The 20,646-nt window shown below is 35.4% G+C and overlaps 3 protein-coding genes across 9 annotated transcripts in view; 1 reads left to right on the top strand and 2 right to left on the bottom strand.

Annotated features, from left to right (window-relative positions):
- Positions 1-554: 554 nt before the first annotated feature.
- SmE (Small ribonucleoprotein particle protein SmE) lies at positions 555-6,040 on the bottom strand. The gene is made up of 3 exons (XM_067117848.1): positions 5,872-6,040; positions 2,763-2,931; positions 555-694 (listed from the first exon to the last, which is right to left on the bottom strand). Exons 1-3 carry the CDS (start codon positions 5,920-5,922, stop codon positions 624-626), a joined length of 291 nt encoding a protein of 96 aa, XP_066973949.1. The 5' UTR covers positions 5,923-6,040; the 3' UTR covers positions 555-623.
- A 648-nt stretch (positions 6,041-6,688) lies between these two features.
- Positions 6,689-16,321, top strand: LOC136846727 (uncharacterized). Of its 5 annotated transcripts, none has more exons than XM_067117843.1 (6): positions 6,689-6,790; positions 8,929-9,060; positions 9,222-9,316; positions 9,771-9,841; positions 11,040-11,192; positions 12,341-16,321. In XM_067117843.1, exons 2-6 carry the CDS (start codon positions 8,942-8,944, stop codon positions 13,916-13,918), a joined length of 2,016 nt encoding a protein of 671 aa, XP_066973944.1. In that variant the 5' UTR covers positions 6,689-6,790; positions 8,929-8,941; the 3' UTR covers positions 13,919-16,321. The 5 variants fall into 5 exon arrangements, with proteins under 5 accessions (XP_066973944.1, XP_066973947.1, XP_066973943.1 ...); XM_067117846.1 differs by having other exon boundaries at positions 6,719-6,838; XM_067117842.1 differs by lacking the exon at positions 6,689-6,790 and adding an exon at positions 7,332-7,582.
- Positions 14,859-20,646, bottom strand: part of Ack (activated Cdc42 kinase) — an 87,600-nt gene continuing 81,812 nt past the window's right edge. For 2 of the 3 annotated variants that reach the window (XM_067117840.1, XM_067117839.1), the window contains exon 17: positions 14,859-20,551. In XM_067117840.1, the coding sequence (XP_066973941.1) occupies positions 20,452-20,551 (100 nt within the window). In that variant the 3' untranslated portion in view covers positions 14,859-20,451. The remainder of the gene's footprint in view (positions 20,552-20,646) is intronic. The other variant, XM_067117841.1, reaches the window with a different exon arrangement.

Here is a 20,646-nt window from a genome sequence, read left to right as displayed (position 1 = left end):
TAAATTTTGTTTTGAAACATGGTTAGTTAGTTGTAAATGATTTGTTTAACCAGACCTCTGAATGCAGAGGTATTGTGCCACTGATCATGTCATCTCCCTATCATTTACATTGTAGACAAACTTGTAGTAACAGCAATGTTGTGCAAATCATGTTGGAAAATGAAAGCCAATTTGAGCAGAATTTGTTGGTGCTTGCTCTTGAGAAGAAGTAATGAATTTAGTCCAATGGATAGCAATTCCAAGGATAGCAGTCACTTTATGACACTGCTGACATTAAAATATTTACCTTAAGACAGTCAAGTAACTGGTAATTGATATTCTTCCCCTTCAAAATCCTCTGTTCTTGAGGCAAGCTCCATTCACATAGCTTGGGATCTCATAAATTAACAATAGCAATAGGGATCATAACTGTAACACTTGATCATGTCAAGTCAAGATTTGTCCAACAACTGTCAGCTTTGGAACATGGTATTGGCTTACATTCCTGTCAGAACAAATCACTGGTGAAGTGCTTGGATATTTTAAAATATTTGGAAGGTTAGGATACAATAACAAACTTTGTTTACATTTATTAACAAAATTCAAATAAAGCTTCCTTAATGTAAATGACTTAGAAATTAAAACTACATGTTACTTCCATCAGGTTGTGTATTCTGGATCAATGTTATGTTGTCACCCTTTAGAAGAATTCGCCCTGAAATGAGAAAACCTTATTTAATTAAAATTAACCAAATTAGCATTTTCTGAAACTTGCATGTTCAAGTGTAAACTACTATTTATGATTCAGACATCCCTCTGCATGAACTGGAATCTGTTGTAACTTGGTGGCAAGGTAGTTGACTTGTGGTTGGTGGGTGACTATTGCCTTACAGGTAAGATGGGGGAGAGAGCAAGTCACTCACCCATTCAGCATCATGCCATTTGATTACCTTATGCAAGGTTTTTTTTTTTTTTTTGTTCAAGAGGTGAGGAAGCATTTGCAAGGGACATTACCTATGTCAGGGCAAAAGTGCAGATGCAAGGGTCCCCACCCCCCAAAATGGCTGTAACAAGCCATGGGCTTGCATAATCTCTATGCAACACAAAACACAAGGATATCAAATTTCAAAATATCACAATAAAGAACGACAACACAGGAAAATCCTGGATTGGTACACATCCCAAGGTTAGCATGATATTAGCACATAAATCAACACAATACCCAGCAGCAACAAGATTCTAAAACTTGTCTGCAAGTGAATGATCCAGGGATCATAAATGTTTAAAGAAAGATGATAGCACCAGCTCTTCTTTGTGAACCTCATCAGAAATACCAATAGGGAAGTCTGAGACAGCCCTTGGGTTTTGAACTCGTCAACCCTACCTATAAGGATACAAACCAACCACTGGTGAGCAAATGCAGTCACCAAACCCAAAAAAGAAGGCCTCTCACTGAAAGTGCAACGGAAGCTTACTGTGAGAGGGCCTCTGAGACCACCACTTCCCCAACAGAAAGAAGACAAAGAGAAAGGAGAAAAGGGAAGATATGCACTTACATTTCTTCACCTTACTCTGTCCATGAATCTTACTCTCCTCACTTCGACAGGAAGCAGCAACTGAATCTTCTCTTCATACCTCTGCAGAAGTAAAGACAAGTTACAGTGAGGGACAGTCCTTGTGTTTTGTTAAGTAAATGGGAAGACACTGGTTATCAGCACAGTAAGAAATCTGTCTTCACCCAACCTACAGCAGACATCCCTCTGCAGGTGAGCAAATGCCTTCACCAGCCCCAAAAATAAGGAAGGCACTTATCTGAAGTCTGACACGCATTAAGTTCCTTGACGGGAAAAATAGCAAATGACTAACAACATGGATTATGAGCAGCAACAGCTATCATTATATTCCAGTGAAGCTGCCTACAAAGCATAGGTGGGAGATGGATAACCAAGAATGCACATCTGTGTCTCACCTGGGGAGAACTTGGCATGTGCATTTGTGTGTGCACTGTCTGAGAGTATGGGCCTGACCTCATGAGAGCAACCCCAAGCAAGAGCAGATGGTCGAGCAAGAGATGGCAGTCCAAGGAGGAGCCAAAACGATTTACCAGTATCAAATCCCCTTTGAAGAAACCAAACTTTGGCCTTCCTATACTGCCACTCAACCTCTCTGATGCCAAGAAAAGCAACCAGCTCACTCCTGGCATATTGAAGAACAATAGAACTGGTTATAGTGGCACCAAGGACAGTGGCCAAACACCCAATTGCATCCTTTGCACAGATCATTGCTGGTTTTCCTTCAAATCCATGTTGAATAAAAGATACAAACACCATACATATACTGTTATAGAAAATGTGAAAAGTTTACACTTGGTCAGTCAAGAGGATAGTGAAATGTCTTAACTATGGCAGAATAGTGTTTGATGGTGGCAAATACAGGGGGGGGGAGGTTCCTTCAGCCACATACCAACAATTAACTACCTTACCCTATTTCAGTAAATGATTCCAACTCATGCTGAGGAATACTATAGCATGAAAGGTGGTGGTTTCTATTCCTCTACTAACAAAGTCACCAGATTCACGCATAAATTTAAATCCACTGCTGACTTACAAAACTGACATGGGGGGCAAAGCCTGGGGCCATATAAATAGTACCACTGTTTGGTATAACAAAAAAACATTAAATCTGCCAAGCCCAACACACACCCCAAGTATGGAATTACCTAATACATCTTTTAGCTGTCTAACCACACACAAGACCAGCTTACATAAGACTGCAACACTCACCAATATTTTTCCTTGTTCCTTTCTTGATGTGTACTTCCTCTGCAGCATCTAACATGACATTCATGTATTCATCAAATCCAATGATGTGTCCTTCTATGCGGAGGTTTTGGTTCTCATACAGCCACACCTGAACTCGAGCTCTAGACTGAAGATACCTAAAGATCAAGTTCTGAGAAATTTGTTAAGGAAAGAGTCCAATTTTTGGAATTAATTATTTACAAGGTATAAAAGTCAATCGAAATTAACCAGCTGGTCTGCAGCACAACCTGCCATATTTTTCCTTCTAATCAGGCTACATAAAAAAAATACAACAAATTCATCCACTTTGATACAACATCCATTCATCTACTCCTTTGGTGTCAAAATACACTGGGAACTATAACCCAGTGATTTACTTTAAGTACTAGTGCCTAAAGAAGCTGTGGATCTACATATAAAATTATACATAAATTAAGGAGTGGAGGATAAAGCCAAAACTATAACTGGCACTTCATATGAATTAGCTCAGCTCAGATTGTCAATAAAATGTGCCATATCCAACTGATTATAATCTCCCTTCCTAGGCTATAGAAGGTGTGGATCCCTTAACCTCCAAAAAGTACCAGTGAAATTTTTAAAAACTTTACAATATGCATTTATTAGTGTCCTGACAATTATACAGATTCTTTCAAGTATGTAGCATGTGAAAACCACCAGTCAAGTGACACATAATTCAGGGTAAATGTGTGACTGAAAATATGCATAAAACTGCAATTTTCCGATTTTGGTTTATTTTATGCACAACCAACAGAAATAATGAGCAATGACCTAAATGGGTAAATTTCAGTCATTAAAAAATGAAATGGGTCAATACCTTTTACTATATCCATGAAAATTTTATTTTGGAAATAATTTCAAGGGGAGCAAAAGCTTTAAGGGGTGTATGAATAGTTGTAAACCTTGCTTTGCATCTTAACAATTACAGTAAAAAATGTAGGAACCTTAGCCAAGAGAAATGATATAGAGAGCCTAGTGTCTTTTGAAATACTCTTTGGGGTTAAGTGCAGTGACATTGAAAGCTTTTCCGCTTACAATTAAATCATGAAGCAGGTTTAATGACTTTGCAACCCATAGAATCAAGGTTCGGCTAATCCTGAAAGCATTATGTCCAGGTATAGTTAAAAAACACCAGAAAGATGGGTGTCCAGGCAGGTTTTGGGAAGTATTTTTGCAAGTAACACTGGTAAAATTTGAGGAAGGTTGAAGTTTGAGCATACTTAAGGTTAAAGACCTTTTAGTAAATTTTTATTTCGCCATTACGGGTAACAGGCTATAAGATATTTATCTTACTGGGTACAACCAAAGTGAAAATCAACAATGCTGAATGACATTAGGCCTACATTCCTTGAAATACCTGAACCACACCATTCTAGTCCTGGAGCGAATGTAGAGTAAGCGTCAGGGCTGCAGTGGGCCTAGTCCAGTGGTTACCCTTTTTATTACCACGCCCCCCCAAAAAGTTGGTCCTTCCCTACACGCCACCCTTGCATTTGAGTAAATTTCCTCCAAGATTTAAAGTTAAATGAAAAACAAAGAGAATGAGTAGTAGTTTCGAAGGATAGGGAGGGGGGTAAATAATTACAAAACATGGAAAGCCCAAGTGTAACTATAGCAGTAGTACATAAAATTAACATTATTAGGCGATATGTTTGCATTTTTGTTTAGACTTCAGAGTATCAGTTCCTCACGCTTATTAAGAGAATAACAAATATAATTACAGATTTTAAAATTTTTCATAAGGCTCGCACCTCGCCTGGAAATTGCTGATGCCCTACTAAGGGGGCGCACCCCCAGGTTGAGAACCACTAGCCTAGTAGGTATTTTTGAGGAAATATGACCTAACCAGACATACCTTTACCTAACCCAACCTAATCTTGCCTAACCTAGCCAGGAGGGCTTTGCCCCTTCCCTGGATTCCCTCTAAGTAATTCATGACTGTTTACTCTGCATTCTACCCCTTGCCTAAAATGGCAACCTACTTGAGTTATTGAACAAGTTTAAGCCTACAAGAGTTCTCAAGCCGTTCAACTTTTTTATTAGCCAACTTAAGAAAAATCACCACCTCACCCTGCAAATTAGCTCAGGCTATTGTACTGCAATACTGTCACCTGAATTCTACTTCTGAAATACAGCCTAGACTAAGCTGGTCTACATTATGCATATGCACCATTCACAGCCTTCACTAGGCTAATACCATTTTGACTTTGAGCCCTTAACCAAATTAACTGCAGCCTAACACAGGCTATTACTAAACAAATACACCTAACCTGGGCACGCAGGATAGGACTGAATTGAACTGAATATAGAATTTAGGCCAAAGGCTGAATGACCTACGAGGTCATTCAGCGCTGAAACGGAAATCGACAGTAAACATTTAAAGGGTGTAACAAGAGGAAAACTTCGCAGTTGAACACTATGAATGAATTGTTAGGAGAGGATGGAAAGTAAGAGAATATAAAAGGAGGTAAAGTAAAAGGAAAGGAAGGAGGTTGCTGCTAGGGGCCGAAGGCACGCTGCAAAGACCCTTATAAGTAATTCCTACTGTGCACTGCGCGAGGTGCACTGATGGCACTACCCACCTACATGACCGCAGGATCGTGTTAGCATTTAGTATTACCTAACCTAGGCCAACTAATAGCACCATTAACCTACCTTGAATTGTTAAGGGCACTTTATAAAATCTAAGTAAAGTACTCTACGACTAACTAATTCTGAATCAGGCCGACGAAATAAACATGTGGTTGGAGTAAACAAACGCATCAAGTAGGCCCAATAAACATGCGGTTGAATAAATTTCCGTCCTACGTACACCCAACAAACATGAGTAAACAAACGCCATAAGTACGCCTACTAAAAGTAACTGAATAAACAAACGGCCAACCTAAACTTAATAAACTTATAGCTGAACAAACAAACGCCCTACGTATGCCTAAACAAACACGCGGAAAAAAAAAAAAAAAAGAGACGCAGGACGTCAACAAAACTCGGCTACGTCTTCCCGCGCTTAGGCCTCCTACTCCAACCACCACGAAAACACAACTTCCTCTTTACTTTCCGGGCAAAAGGATACGATGGGCAACACCATCACCTTCTGCACCTTGGACTTCTGGGCGTAAGACATCTTGGAGAGTGAAGTGGCGAGGACTCAGTCCCTCGGAATCAAAATATGGAGTGCGTATCCGCGTCAGGAGGATCGCTACACGAACGTTGCTGCTACAATGCGGAGGACAACAGGGATAGTCGGTTCTGATTGGTCGGTTTCCTGTAGGCTCAGAATGGTACTCTTCTCTGATTGGTTGCGGGGACACGCTCGCAGCCCGGCACTTGGTGGTGATTGGTTTAGCCTGGCATGCCGGTTACAAATGACAAACACTTTGCGTTCCTGGTTTCTAAGCGTTCGCTCCACAAACACAGTTGCGGGCATACTATACTATTTCGTTTGAGGTGTATAACTTTATTCCCTTTTTTATCGTATTTTTAGTTTGACTTTCTATCACTTCAAAATGTTTATTTTGGTTCTTTTCCATTACTCATTTTCTGCGCCGTGTTTACTTTAATTGTCGGGAGTGGACATAAAACTGACTTATCTCTCATATCTCTCTCACTGTATACGCGTACGTTTTGATGTTTGAAAATGTTATGGCACAAATTGTTGTTACTCCGTTAATGAGGAGGAAGTGAGGCTCATATTCGGCATCTGCAATAAATTGCAACCTATAAGTTTTCTCATAATGAAAAGACACCCGATGTTCGATATTTCATCTTTATTTTCATTAAAATAGTCATCGCGTTGTCACGTATGCAATACTTTCTTGTGTACTCTCAGGCTTTTCTGTAAAATATTCACATTTTATACTATATATATAATAATAGGTGTCTCCTAAGGTGTTTCATTGTATTTTGAGTCCCATTTCAGTGTTAAGGTGTAACTTCTACTAAGGTGGGAGGCAGGGTTGATAACCACAGTTCGGTGTGTGCCGATCTTCAGTGTACGTGTTAAAGCAAATGTGATGGCTTAATAATTACGTATAATTATGGTAAAAGCCCACAAAATATTCCACATTTGGTAAATTTGATCAATCTAACCTGACCCAACTTTTACTTAGTAACTGCAAACTACCAATAAATATGTTAGGTTTGGATTTTTATTGTTATTAGTTATAATTACAAATGTGTCACACTATTATAATATGTGCACTGCTGTTACGAGATTGTTTTGCTATAGATTTTTCATATCCCAAAAATGAATTTCTCTCAGCTCAAGTTGATATCATGATACATTTATTATTTCACATAAATTTAGTTTCGTACACTTGCAGGATGCATGTGCCTTTCTCATGCTTTAGATCAAATTGGGATTCTAGGTGACAGAACAGATATTAAATTTCAAATCAGTATTAGGATGAACACACCGGAACTGTTGGTAGCATAAACCGTGTATTTTTTAATTAAAATTAGGGCACTATATAAATGCAAAAACATTAAAGTAATGACTCTTAGAATGAAAGGAAACAGGACGATATTATGCTTGACGCAATTCAAGGACCCAAAATTATCTATCTCAGAAACAATCGCTAATGCTGACACAATCAACTCGTCTTCCTAACTAGGCCTATTAGGTCAAGGTTATTATCATAATAATTCTAGACACGTCCATTGCATACTTTTCAGAGTTGCTTACCAACAACGGGAAAAAGACCACTTTATATGATGGCTAAAGTTCACTTTATTTTACTTTCATAAATCGCTTATCACTAAACCGCAAAGTATTAATACCTCGGGTAGGTACAGTATCCTACTACAGAACAATTTCCGAACAAAACAGGTCCTTGATGGTCATTTTCACATATTGGTGACTTCCTACGAGAGTCCTTTAATGTCCTTGTATCTGTAAATCTCAAAATACAAGAGTTATATTTTACGGTTGTATTGAAATCTCCATAGGAAGTAACTGTTGTACTGTGTCTCGGAAGCTGAAACTGTTTCTGTTTGTGTCTTCACAGTCTCCTTTCAGGTGTTGTATTAAGCTAGGCCTAGGCCTACTAGTTTAGGTTAGTCAGGATCCATGTAGACCTATAATAGGGCACTGGTAAATGTAAAATCAGTAGGGAGGTTGTTAGGCCTTTATACTACCAATAGCCTAGGTTAATGCAAGAAATCTCATAATTTGGCAAGTTCTTAATACCAGCCCTTTCCGCATGATTAATGTAGGCCTATGTAGTGCTATCACCAGGGTATGAACGTTAAAACTTAAAGATAATGATAACAATAGATGTGTGAAAGGTTTTAGTGTTAATTTTGTATTAAGCCAGGCAAAACATTAAGATGCAAGATCAAATTATATAAATAGGCTTGGTGTATACTAGGCTTTGGAAATGTGGTGTGCTTGCAATGTAGACCGCGTGATGGGAAGCTAGGCCTCTAGACTATCATAGCCTAAGGATATGATTGTTATTCAAGGCCTGAGGTCTCTCGAGGTCCTAGTTTCCCTGTGTCCTGCCTAATCTAGCTCAATAATTTAGATTTATCTTGAACTGAAGTACCATAGGCCTAACCTCAAATATCCAAGTAGATAATGTTATATTTCTTAAAGTAGGCTATAAATAGCCCAACATAGACCTGCAGTAGGCTGGCAGTATTTTTTTAGAACTGTTTGGTTAGGCTTGTCAGTAAATTATGTTTATATTAAAAATAAGTAGGCCTATGCTGCTGGTATAGTGTTCAGTTAAATTGCGGCCCATCAAAACTTAAACACTGGTAAATCGAGTTTCAGCCGAAAAACTTAAGACCCGTATAACATGTATGGTATATATTGCGGGACGTAATTGATATTAAGTGGTAGAGCAGCTGTCCTTTATCTTACATGTAAAATATTTTTATATGTCAACATTTTTTGGGGGGGCAGTTTTTGTGAATTTGTATCAACTAAAAAATTACCAATACTGTACTGTACATTACTGCCACCTGCTGGAAAACCTAAATCACAGGAGTTTTCATTTAGTCAAAACAGCTTACCAGCAGATATTGCCAGAAATTTATATTATACTTATGTAATCTCTAATGTGAAGGTGTTTTTCAGAATCTTACCTTCTATAATTTAATTTAATTATTCTTCCATTGTTTAAAGGTATTGATGCCACATGAACTGGGTGGGAGGAGTACGCCGCAGGGTACTTTTGAAGGAGGAGGAAAGGTGCAGACAAGAACAATTTTTTGCCAGTCATGCTGCCTCAGCAAAACTGCGTGGACTTCGTAACAGGTATGGTGTAATGTATAAATATAAATGTCAGGATGAGTGGATTATATTTTCAGTCATATAGGTAGGATCTAAACCAGATATGGAGTTTTTGATAAGGAGTGAAATTGGTAGAGATTGCAGTAACAGTATATTCATCTGTTTTATTGTCTTATTATTTTCAGTTCTTCAAAAAATATGAGGAAAGATCAGATGTTGGATGTTTCTTCATCATCAACACAAAGACCTGTAAAATTGGGAGGCTCCCACCTGAGAGTGCGTAAGTATATGACATGACAAAAATGTCACCATGGGCACTGACTTTGCATGGGATATATTTTATCATTTAAACAGTCAATTATCTCCACAATGTATGTGTACATATGTAACTAATACCTGCAAGACAGTTGAAATGAAGTTGTAATCTGTTACTGTATTTAAAAAATCTGTGGTTGAGAGAAAAAATTTACATATAGAAATGGAGTCTGGTAATGTAGTGTGCAGTCATTATGTTGCCCAAATCCAAAATGGAAGCACTACATAAAGCAGAACCTGAAAAATGAGCAAATGCTATTGAAGTAAATATTACAAAGTGGAGTTTGAATCTGGAAAGATCCTGCTGAATTCATTTTTAGACTAAATAGACAGTACTGTACATGTAATAACTAAATCATCATCGTGTTATACATTCTCTAGTCTTTATATCAAAACATATGCAAACCTTTATTTTGCAGGGAACCATGAAGGAGAAGACATAGTTTGTGCAAAGATTAGGAGAAGAGAGCCAAGGAGTGTCAACAGTAAGGTATGTATATATTGTATAATCATCACCAAAGATGGTTTAGTGCATGGAAAACTGCTTCCAAGGTACAATGAATATTCAGTCTTCATGCAGTAATCTCCCAATTATTTGTCTCTCTCTCATTTGCACTATGCCCTGGTCATGCCTTTCTTGGTGCAACTATGTATATGTACTACTTGTAAATTGCAACAGGTGGCAATTGTGCAAATAAAAGTGTCCTGGTATGATAAGATGTGTAGAGTGAAGATTGAACTGCTGGATGATATTGCAAAAATATCTCTGCTCAGCCAGGCAAACCATCTCCAGCATTGTACACAAGCTGATTGGCAATATGAGGTTGTTGTGTGCTGATTGGCTTGCAGTGAGAATGAGGGAGGGAGAGGAAAGGGATAATGTGTCAGGTGTGGGCATTAAGAAAATTGCACACCGAATTGGCCATAGTCACGAGGCTTGTTCTCTCAGCTGTGCTCACAGTTTGGTCTGGGGTTAATGATAGATTTTCAGAAAATGGACATAGGTCATTTCTTCTGCAATTAAACTGTGTGAGATGAAGTTGGAACCACAGAGCCCTGTATTCTAAGAGGTGGTACTCAGAGATTTTATCATGGACAAAATGATTTACTAAGCAGAAAATGAATTGGATTATGAAAAGGTTGACAAAATCAAAGGGAATTTCTGAAACATAAGAAGCTGAAAGCAGATGTAGGTGGAGTCCAAAAGAAGCAGTACAGAAAACTTTAATATTGCATCATGTACTTTACATGATGCAGGGACACAAGGAAGTACCCACCTATGGAGTACTGTAATTCTTACTGGTAATGTAAATCCACAAAGTTGTTATTGCAGTTTGCTGTTTCTTATTCTCATATGTACTTTTTGTTTTCCTGTTAGCTGCTGAAGTAATATAATTTTTAGTCCAAAAATGTGTCATTTGCTTAAATGGATGATACATACCCAATTGCATGATGTTAAAAATTATCTTTATATCAGGGAAATCCTTTTTCTTTGTTCAGTACTGTAGTGCAATTTTTGTAGCCTGCATATTTTTATCCTTCAAATTAGATTATAACTATTAACTTTTATGTTTTATTTCATTTTATGGTTAGAAGTACTGTCTTTATATCCCTTAAAAGATTTTTGATACATTTTTCACCTGGCTGAAATAAAGTCTGGTTTACATCTGGAATTTCAAACATTGCAGGATCTTCGCTCTTTTGGAAAACATCATAACCAGGAATGTAACAGAATTACAGATTCAGAGAAAAAAGTTAGTTTTGTGACATCTGATCTCTTCAAGAAATTCAAGATCAAGCCTTCATCTGTTCATGGACCATTTTCAAGATATCTTTTACAGGTATGTTGGTTTGATAGGTTTATAGTATTGATGATTAATTTGGAACATCAAGCTGCATTTTAATATTTATAAATAGATTTCTTTATTACCTGGTTACTTTATGGATCTTAATTAGCTTACAATTATTGCTCTCCTGGCTTAGAGTACTGTAGAGTAAATACTGTACAACTCTTTGTTCCTATGAGGATACAAAACCAACACCCTTTGAAGTAGCTTTGGTTCCAGCAAAGCACCCAGCATACAAAGTGTCACGTGGATGTTTTTCCCCTTTTTTTTTGTTTTGTTTTGTTGTTTTTATTGCTGTGTCCTTATGAAAGACTTCAGGTATGTATAGCTAGGATATCTTTTAAATTTGTAAGTTTTCGTTGATTGTATGCTGTGACTTTTCTTTAAAAAAATGTGCAGGTATAGGTTAAGAAATAATAGATAAAAAATGAAATACAAATGTATATGATTTCCTAACTTTCACATTTGCAAATGTAGAATCACAAATTTATAGGAGAGCAGTCTAGTGTAATGGTGGTTTTTATTCTTGTTGGTTTTGTCATTGTGATTTTTTATTGTTCATGTATTCTGCAGTCACAGATATTCATATACAGCATGCATTGCTTACACTACTTATGGATTGCTTTTGTATTATGATGTAGTTTCTCTTGAATTTGTGACATAGGTAATATGCTAGATATTTTGCTTGCTAACATATCATGTTGTATTTAATACAGTACAGTATATATATTCTATAAAGCAAACTTCTTATTTCTGTGGATTTATATGCATTAAGTAGTGTACAACTGCACAAGCTAGCCAGGCAGACTAGGATTTTGGAGTAGCCTTCCCTAATTGCATATTGGACATACGGATACTGCTTTGGACCTATTACAGTAGTGTGGGGCATAAGATTTTGCTTAATTTAGTTATGTAGCGAGGTAAATTCCTCTCATTTTTTTATTATTATTAGGTAGTTTAACCAGATCACCGAGTTAAAATACTAAGCAATTACAGGGTTGTCTTGAAGGGTGTCTTTAATAGTCTTTATAGAGATAATTTTGCTAATTTTGAAGAATATGATTCTGCTTAGCATATTATACTTTTATATGATAGATAGCAAAGTGTTTTATATTATCATTACTGTAATCATTTCAATTCAGTTAGAGTTGGAGGGTGTGCAAAAGAAGATAGAGGACCAAAAGAAGAACCAGCAGAAAGATTTAAAAGCAAGAAGAAGTAGAACTAACAAAAAAGCCAAAACATCCAAAGATACCTGGCAGTGTAAGGAAGACCTGAGAGCCAAACAGAGTTGCTTGCTTAATGAGACCAAAAATGGCTGTAGTGTTCTTAATCTTGAGAATGGTATCAGTCAGGAAACTAAAAATGATGTAAGGACAAATATCAGTGATGCCATAGACAATGTAATGAAAGATCCACACAAGTATCGCAAGGAAAGTAAAGACCAGGTTAAAAGCATTACAGGGTTAAAGGTAATTGATGCCAGTGATAAGAAAGAACAAGATAATCTTGATGGAAATGAAGATCATCAGGTCAGAAGTTTCAGAGAAGCAAAATTAAATAAAGTTACACATAGCAGTGGGAAGTTTGTACATTCATCTCTTGAGATAAGTAAAGACCAAGAAGTAAGAAGCGTCACAGGGGCTAGAATAAACAAGATAGACGCATTTAAACACAAAAGTACGTTAGTTGTGCATGATTATCTTGAGAGAAGTATAAATCAGGATGGGCAAAACATCACAGGAACAAATAGACATGAGATTCACGATAGTAGAAAAAATACCAAAGTGATGAATATAAATGAGGCTAAACACAGAAATTTAGAACATAATTATTTTGAGAATTGTGAAGATCAGGAAGTTGAAAACATCAAAGAGAAAAGTATAAATGAGGCTAAACATAAAAATTTGCAGCATGAATATATTGAAGTTAGAAATTTAGGGGCAAACGCAAATGTAGCTCAACCCAGCAGTGTACAAGGTACTCATAAATTTGATGATAGAACATATGGAAGGAAAAATAGCCTTACAAATAAGGACATGAAGACTCAAAACTCTAGTGGACTTTTTGGTAATGATGAGGAACCAAATGAGGCAGAATTATCACAGGAGGATGTCAGCTCTGTTGGTAATCAAAGGAAAGATTCCAGAGAAGCTAAAAGATGTACATGTGACCCTAGAAGTATCCCTGCAGAAGCACCTGAGCAAGCAGTCCCAAATATAAAAAACTATGCAAAGTTTCATTGTATTGATCAGAATACTGGAAATAAAATTGAAAACAAAGATGACGTAGGAAATTACATAAGGTTAGAGAGTAATGACTATCCACATTCATACGAAAGCATTTGCAAGTGCTTACCAACTAAAAAACCCCTAACCAAGAAAGCAAGGAAGGAGGAGCATGAGAAGCATCATCAAAGTATGGAAACAAATAAAGAGACTAACAATAAGAAGTCTAACCAAGAACATGTATTTTCAAAAATTCATAGGGGTATCAAATCAAATGCAGGCTGTCTAGAAACACACTCTGATGAAGACTTAGATTCTAAAAGCATGAATGAAAATCCCTTGGTGTTTGACATTGATGAAATGTTTGGTAATCGAGGCGGTGCTGGTCATAGCAGTCGACAGACTCCTTTGGTTGATACTCCAGTGCCCATTGAAGAAAAAGGAACTAACCACCTTAAATTGCCTTTTGGGGAACCATTTAAATGGATTTAGGAGCTGTGACAAAGCTAATAATACTCATTTCTCAGATACCAACTTTGATTTCAGTGAAATTTCCTTCATAAGTAGTCATGCAGATTCTTGCACACCAATGGCTAAAGGAAGTGAATTACCACTTGCCAAAGAACCTTGTGAAAATAAGTTTAGTTTTTTTAATTATGAAAAACTTGCAAGTCCTGTTTCCCCAAGCATTGACTATCGTAATATGATGATTTGTGAAACCAGAAACATTTGGACAATCAATGGAACTGACAATTGTGGTTTAGAAGCAGACAGTTATAAGTATGGAAATCCATTGACTGTTAAACCAAGGTTAAGTAACATGTCCAGAAATGTAGTGAAAATAGAAAGTTCTCACAGTGCAGGAAAATTGAATGATAAAACGCCTTACATGGAGAAGAGCTATTTGCCTCATCATTTTGGGGTATGTACCATGTCTGGTGGTAGTAGCAACAAATCATCTAAGACACCTTCAGAGGTCAATGGATGAAACATAGAGCCACTTGTAGGTTTCTTTAAGAAATTTATGAAACTGGGGTACATTGTCGAGTTTTATTTATAATATTTCAAGAAATGTGTTGACTTATTAATGTATCAAAAGCAAAATCTTGCATTACTGTCATTGAATTTTTTACTGTTTTATTGGGTAATACTTAACATACCTGACCGAATAGTTTAAAAGCTTCTGTGGCTTCAGAGTAAAAGTATACATTTACATCCTGCAATACATCAGCCAGGTTCTTCTCAGTAGTGGTTAAAAACTGATTCTGTAGGATGTAGACTTCATTGCAGCATCTTAGAGAGCTGACCAATTTACTGCTGAACATTATTTTAAAAATTTGAAAGTGCCATTATTATTCAGTGCTCAAACACAGCTATACTTTCAGCATAAAAAAAATAAAACTAAAAAGTTAAAGGAATAATGATAATCAACTTTTCAAATAAATATTTTACTTTTATACAATATGTGTGGTACTGATAACAACAGATGTAGTTGTAACATACAGTGCTGATCTTACTTATGGCTTTTAAAAAAATAATCTCATATCACAAACTGTGAAGATTATTCATACAATAATTCTAGGGAGCAATATCTAATACATTCTTCACATGGCAAGTAGTTGGTACATATGTACAATGTAAGGCATGTATTTTTTTTTTTTTAATGAAACAGCATCATCAGTGAAAGTAGTGGATAAAAAGTATAAATTCCATTTTCCTAAATTTTCTGGACAGACAAATTGCAGAAATACACTGTGTATGCATATTTCATATAAGAATATCTTTGGATAGTTTTATTAACATATTATTACAGGATTCTAAATCATTTAACATACTGCATAACAGTTTAAACCTCTTAAAATATTGCTTATTACTGATATTGAAGTAATCAGGAAAGCATTGGGTTGTGCTTATACCAAATTAATTTTACACGGGTTACCCTTCTAGATTACAACTGTTAATTGGTCACATTGCATAATGTATCCTTGTATTCATGTAACATTTATTCACAGTCATAACATCTATGTGAACACTGTTCAACATTTATGTTTACAGAACTATCAGAAGTTTCTAGAATGAATTGTTATTATGACTACTCAGATGTAAGCCACCTGCTGGTAATAAAGGAGTGTGTGTATTATAAACTTTTGTTAGTCAGTGTTAATCCCAAAATGCTAGTAGGGAGCATTATACATTAAACATCTTTTATACTCAGGTGTAACAATACACCTCCAACAACTCAACAACAGTGAAACAGTTAGCATATTATTCAAGATCTTCATGTTATGTAAGTTTGTGCACACTTGGAAAAAGATGGACATAAGGATAACATTTATTAATGAATGTACTTTGTGACCAGCCAGCCAAGAATTTAAGTATGTTATGGTCTCAGCTTTTCATGGATGTTGCATACATTGGCATTTAGTTTTTAGGTATAGAGCAGTGATAAATACACCATTTTTCAAATTAAGCTGCTGCAACCCAAATCTAAACTTCACCGTGGTGAAAGTATATCTTTTTGAAGGATTTTCCATGTAGAATGAAGTATCATTATGAATACTTTTAACTCAAAACCTTGATACTGTCAACCTGTTTCAACCTTAATACTGTCTACCTCTTTTAAGAAAGAATTGTGGTATCTCAAGTGCCAGTAAGTTTCATCGCCAGGAACATGAAACTGAAATAGAGGTAAGTTATTCATTTTCAATTTCTATATTTCTTATACATAAGAACCAAACTGTATGATTATTTGTAAATCCACATTCTGGTAAACGAACACAAATGATAAAATTATCTTGGCTATTATCCTGCTAATGAACAAAGAGTAAAGAAATTAAGCTGAGCTACTTTAAATCACATATACTATATGAATAGAAATAAAGTACATAAACCGTAGCTGCAATGCATTTTTATTCTTTGAAAATCTTCAACCTGAAATGTTTTCATCATGAAAAGTTAATAATGTGATAAAAATAAGTGTAAAAAACTATTAATATGATGCTTCAGTGTTCCATTTCCACTGCTCTTCGAAGAAATGCATAAGTAGTTTACCAGATAAATAATTATAGGCTCTTTCACCATTATCTTGTATTTCTAACAGTGTCCAATGTTAGAATTCTTACGAAAGGCAGAACTTCCATAAAATATTTTTAGTCCATGTAAATCTTATATAAAAGTAGGACACTTTCAAAGCCTGCAAATTATAAAAAGGTGGAAAATGAGATACAGTACTTACAAATTCTTACATTTCCAAGACTGCTGTCACTCATCACTTTCACTGATGTCCAGGAAGTAGAAAATTTTGACTTTACAATAATTTCCAGTATAATTATTCTTGCTATTACAAGACTACAATAATTTCCAGTATAATTATTCTTGCTATTACAAGACTACAATTTAGTGCCAAACCATCATTAATTTAAACTGAATAAAGAGGAAATACCTGTCCACCAGATGGCAGACATTTGACCAATGTTGCTGTATCATAAAAACTTTGTGTTTATAAAAGGAAACAAGAATTGCAGCAAGAAATCAATCTTCATATGTTCTAAAGCATATGTCAACACATTACAGATTGTGAATTATTTTTCATGTAACTTCAGACGGATTAAGTAAACCAGTAATCAAGCTGCCCAGAAAACTAAGGTGACTATCCACATGTTCTTTTAATTAATATAAATTTACATATGTAAAAAGCTGTAAAATTAAATTTACTTAACACCTGACAAATATACAATAATATCCATTCCATCAAAAATTTCAGTAGAAGTGATTTGCATAATCAATTCTTCACTTCAAGGACAAACACACAAGATTCTCACTGACTGTAAAGATCATTGTATTGGTACACCAACAGATAACAAGCACCTAAAGAAGTCTGGGTTATTTAAAGAGGCACATGAAATGTTTTAGGATTAGAACAATGCAGTATACAGTACATAGTTACATGAGTATTTGCAAAAATCCTCCTTGAGATTCATTATCAAATCTGTACATGAGATTGCTAGTTATTTACCCATAGTCATATAGCCTCCATCAACTTGTGACAGTAAGGCAATCCTATATCAACACCTCAACAATGGCTGAACAAATCTTACATCTAAATCATAATCAGGATATTTCTACCTTCTAAACAATCTAATTTTCATCTTTCAGTTACAGTTACAATTTGAAAATCACTGTTCTGTCTAAAATACTCATCAATATTTAATACTATTTATACATCCAAATAACCACCAATGTTTGGCGAGTAATTTTTTAACATTTTCTTTGTAATACTGACAAATTCTGCTGAATATAGCATAATGAAAAACTAAATGCTTTTAATGATGGCCAGAAAATATACAGAATTTTGTTTCCAAGTTATTTAAAATGAAATGTGCAGCTTCAGCAACTTGATAAACTCAGGCAATTACAGACCAATATATGAAAACTTGCCTGTTATGTAAAAAATGAAATTAAAAAAAAAAAAAGACCACATAGGTCCACAAGTTAAGAAATGGGATATTTTTAAATTTGATACTGACCAACACCCTGGGAAAATAATGAAGACCTGCCAAGACAGTCAGATGTTATATAATTGAATGTAAAGGGTAGACAACTTTTTAAGAAAGATACTCAACCAATATTTTGTTTTCAAATACCGGTACTGGATACCTGCTGAAAGGTACGATGCCTACTGTTTCTCATGTATATGGCAGACATCTTGATATATACCCTCAGTACCCTAACAAATAAATTCTTAAAAATCAGAAAGAATGAATGAGAATTATTTTGGTCTGTCCTTCATTTACTTCACTCTTTGATTCTGAAAGTTCATCTGTGTTCCTCTATGTCTGTAATTTCCAAGTTAAGTATACCTTAGTTTAACCAGACCACTGAGCTGATTAACAGTTCTCCTAAGACTGGCCCGAAGGGGCTATAGGTACTGTACTGTACCTATCTTTATATTTATCAATTTTATGCCAATAATGAGAATGTGTTTCATGATGCAAGTCTAATTTTAGACCAACTAAGGGCTCAAACCCTTGACAGCAATGACCACAGGCTACTAGTGGCTCACATGGCAAAAACATTCAGCTTTCTCCAAAACTTGTTACACAAATATTGTTATATAACTTCTAGCAGGTTGGTTTTGCAAGTTTATTTCCCCTCTAGAGGACATTACTGTCCTGAAACTTTTTCTTTAACATTTAGCTTGAATATAGAAAATTACTTTTTTGCAGAGTATCTGTTCATAAACTTTTTTTTTTTTTATACAAACTCACAATATTTAAGTTGCCATATCAACTAATCTATGACTTACTAATATGGAGTAAAGATTTTGGGGTGATTAGCTAAACACCAAGCAGGAAATAAATGCCCTTGTTATTTCTTGAATGCTGGTGCACTTAATTAAAGCTTACAAACACATGGGAGGAAAACAAATGTAGCCCAATGAGGGTTGTAACATAAATCGGAGATTTTTTGCTTGTGACCTCAACAGTAACAACGTAGCTGAGGTGCCTCTCGAAATTGATGGCTAAGAGACTAACTAAACTTCCTATGGTATTATCAAGTTGCCTTCTAAGCATTTCCACAATGAGACTGCAATTAAGCAATATTCCACTTGAAACTGCACAACAGCATCTGAAAGCTTCACGAAATCACTGATCAATAATTGTCATGTTCAGATTAAAGTTTGAACATTATACTTCCTGAGGACTGTGCCAATTTCAAAGCAAACAACTGCTAACCTTGATATTTTGCTGAAGAAACATTTTTTGACAAAAAAAAAAAACTTAAAAATAATGGCATAATAAACCTATACCCTAAATATTTTAGGCTGGTTCAAGAAAATAAGATATTTTTAATGTTATTTGAATGCTATGGCTTTACCTAAGAAAACTATTACAAAATACCATATTGCAACATATTCCTATCTTGTACAAAAATTTCACAACCATATATAATGGGGCATAACAGAAAAAAAAAAAAAAATAAACATCTGGTTACACATACACTAGAAAAAAATTGTTCAGTACAATCAAACCAATATTTGCCATTCTGTCTTTAACTTTGTGATTCAGGAAAACACCCACATGGATAAGACCAACTGCACTGCAACCTTAAAAATTGCATTACTAAACAATGTATTCAGATTTTTACATCTTCAAGGAAATATGAACATATCTCAACAAGCTAATACTAGTAACATAGCAACAGATCGACAGATACCAGTGCCAAAAAGAGAAACAAATACAGTACTTAAATAAATAAGAAATTCTTAAATGTAAAATTGTCTAACAAATCATAAAAAACAAGTTGAAAAATCACAGAACCCAGTATCTACGGTTGCAATCTGCCTACACAGTGAAACCTTTAAAAGGGTAAACTAATAATACAGTAGTTCTGAAAATAAAGCTTTTAGTTTCAGTATTTCAGCTGCACATCCATCTGCACATAAAGCAAATCAAGATTTTAAAGCTACATACAGCAATTCAAATTAATATTGTACAAAAATAGATCTGCAAAAATTTACAGTACAGTATGTTAAAAAAAGATAGCAAAGGTATTGTACAGTATTCTAACAAAACCCAGTTTTTCTAGAAAAGGGGTAAAGTTATGGCATTATGCTTTCTCTAGAATATTGGAAAATAAAAATCGCCATTACTTTTGAATAACCACTTAAAAATTGTATTTGGGAAATCCATATAACAAAAGAGGCTAGTCTCAATAGCAATGGGATTAAAGAATCTTTTATCTGAAAGTGTGGAATTACTATAGCTGATCTCTATTCTTAAAGGTCACATTAGATCTAGAATAACTTACCTAATGAAAGAAACTATAGGTTTAAACATATGAAGTAGGTTTCGAATAGTTACCGTACTGCATCAAGAGAAGATACGTATGTCCTTAGAAATAGAGGTTAGTAAAAGTGCTTCAGGAATTTCCTACCATACCATACTGTATGAATTTTCCAAAAGTCACAAAACAAGATTAGCAACCAGTCCACTCTGTCATCAAGTATACCACCCACTCACTGTTCACGCAAATTTATCCAGAAGAGCTGATGCTGACCGTTCTAGTTCCCAGCTATTGGCTTCTAAAATGCTCTCACATTCATCCTTACTCGCCAAACCCAATCTGTAACAGAGAAATCATGTGACAATTAACTTTTATAATAGAAATGGGGTAAAAGTTACAGAAAAACTGGCCAGCCCTATGAGGGTACTGTTCTG

Source organism: Macrobrachium rosenbergii, chromosome 15 (assembly GCF_040412425.1).
Source record: "Macrobrachium rosenbergii isolate ZJJX-2024 chromosome 15, ASM4041242v1, whole genome shotgun sequence".
Lineage (NCBI taxonomy): Eukaryota > Metazoa > Arthropoda > Malacostraca > Decapoda > Palaemonidae > Macrobrachium > Macrobrachium rosenbergii.
Note: the sequence above shows the minus strand (reverse complement) of the source record. Positions and strands in the feature narration are given on the sequence as shown.

What these genes read in the sequence shown, in the direction of transcription:
- LOC136846727 (XM_067117843.1), top strand. Translation starts at nt 8,942, where the DNA reads ATGAACTGGGTGGGAGGAGTACGCCGCAGGGTACTTTTGAAGGAGGAG. An exon ending in CTGCGTGGACTTCGTAACAG is followed by an intron (nt 9,061 to 9,221) that starts GTATGGTGTAAT and finishes TATTATTTTCAG; the next exon opens with TTCTTCAAAAAATATGAGGA. An exon ending in TTTCAAGATATCTTTTACAG is followed by an intron (nt 11,193 to 12,340) that starts GTATGTTGGTTT and finishes ATTTCAATTCAG; the next exon opens with TTAGAGTTGGAGGGTGTGCA.
- SmE (XM_067117848.1), bottom strand. Translation starts at nt 5,922, where the DNA reads ATGTCTTACGCCCAGAAGTCCAAGGTGCAGAAGGTGATGGTGTTGCCC. An exon ending in AGGTGATGGTGTTGCCCATC is followed by an intron (nt 2,932 to 5,871) that starts GTATCCTTTTGC and finishes CAAATTTCTCAG; the next exon opens with AACTTGATCTTTAGGTATCT. An exon ending in AGGAACAAGGAAAAATATTG is followed by an intron (nt 695 to 2,762) that starts GTGAGTGTTGCA and finishes TTCTCATTTCAG; the next exon opens with GGCGAATTCTTCTAAAGGGT.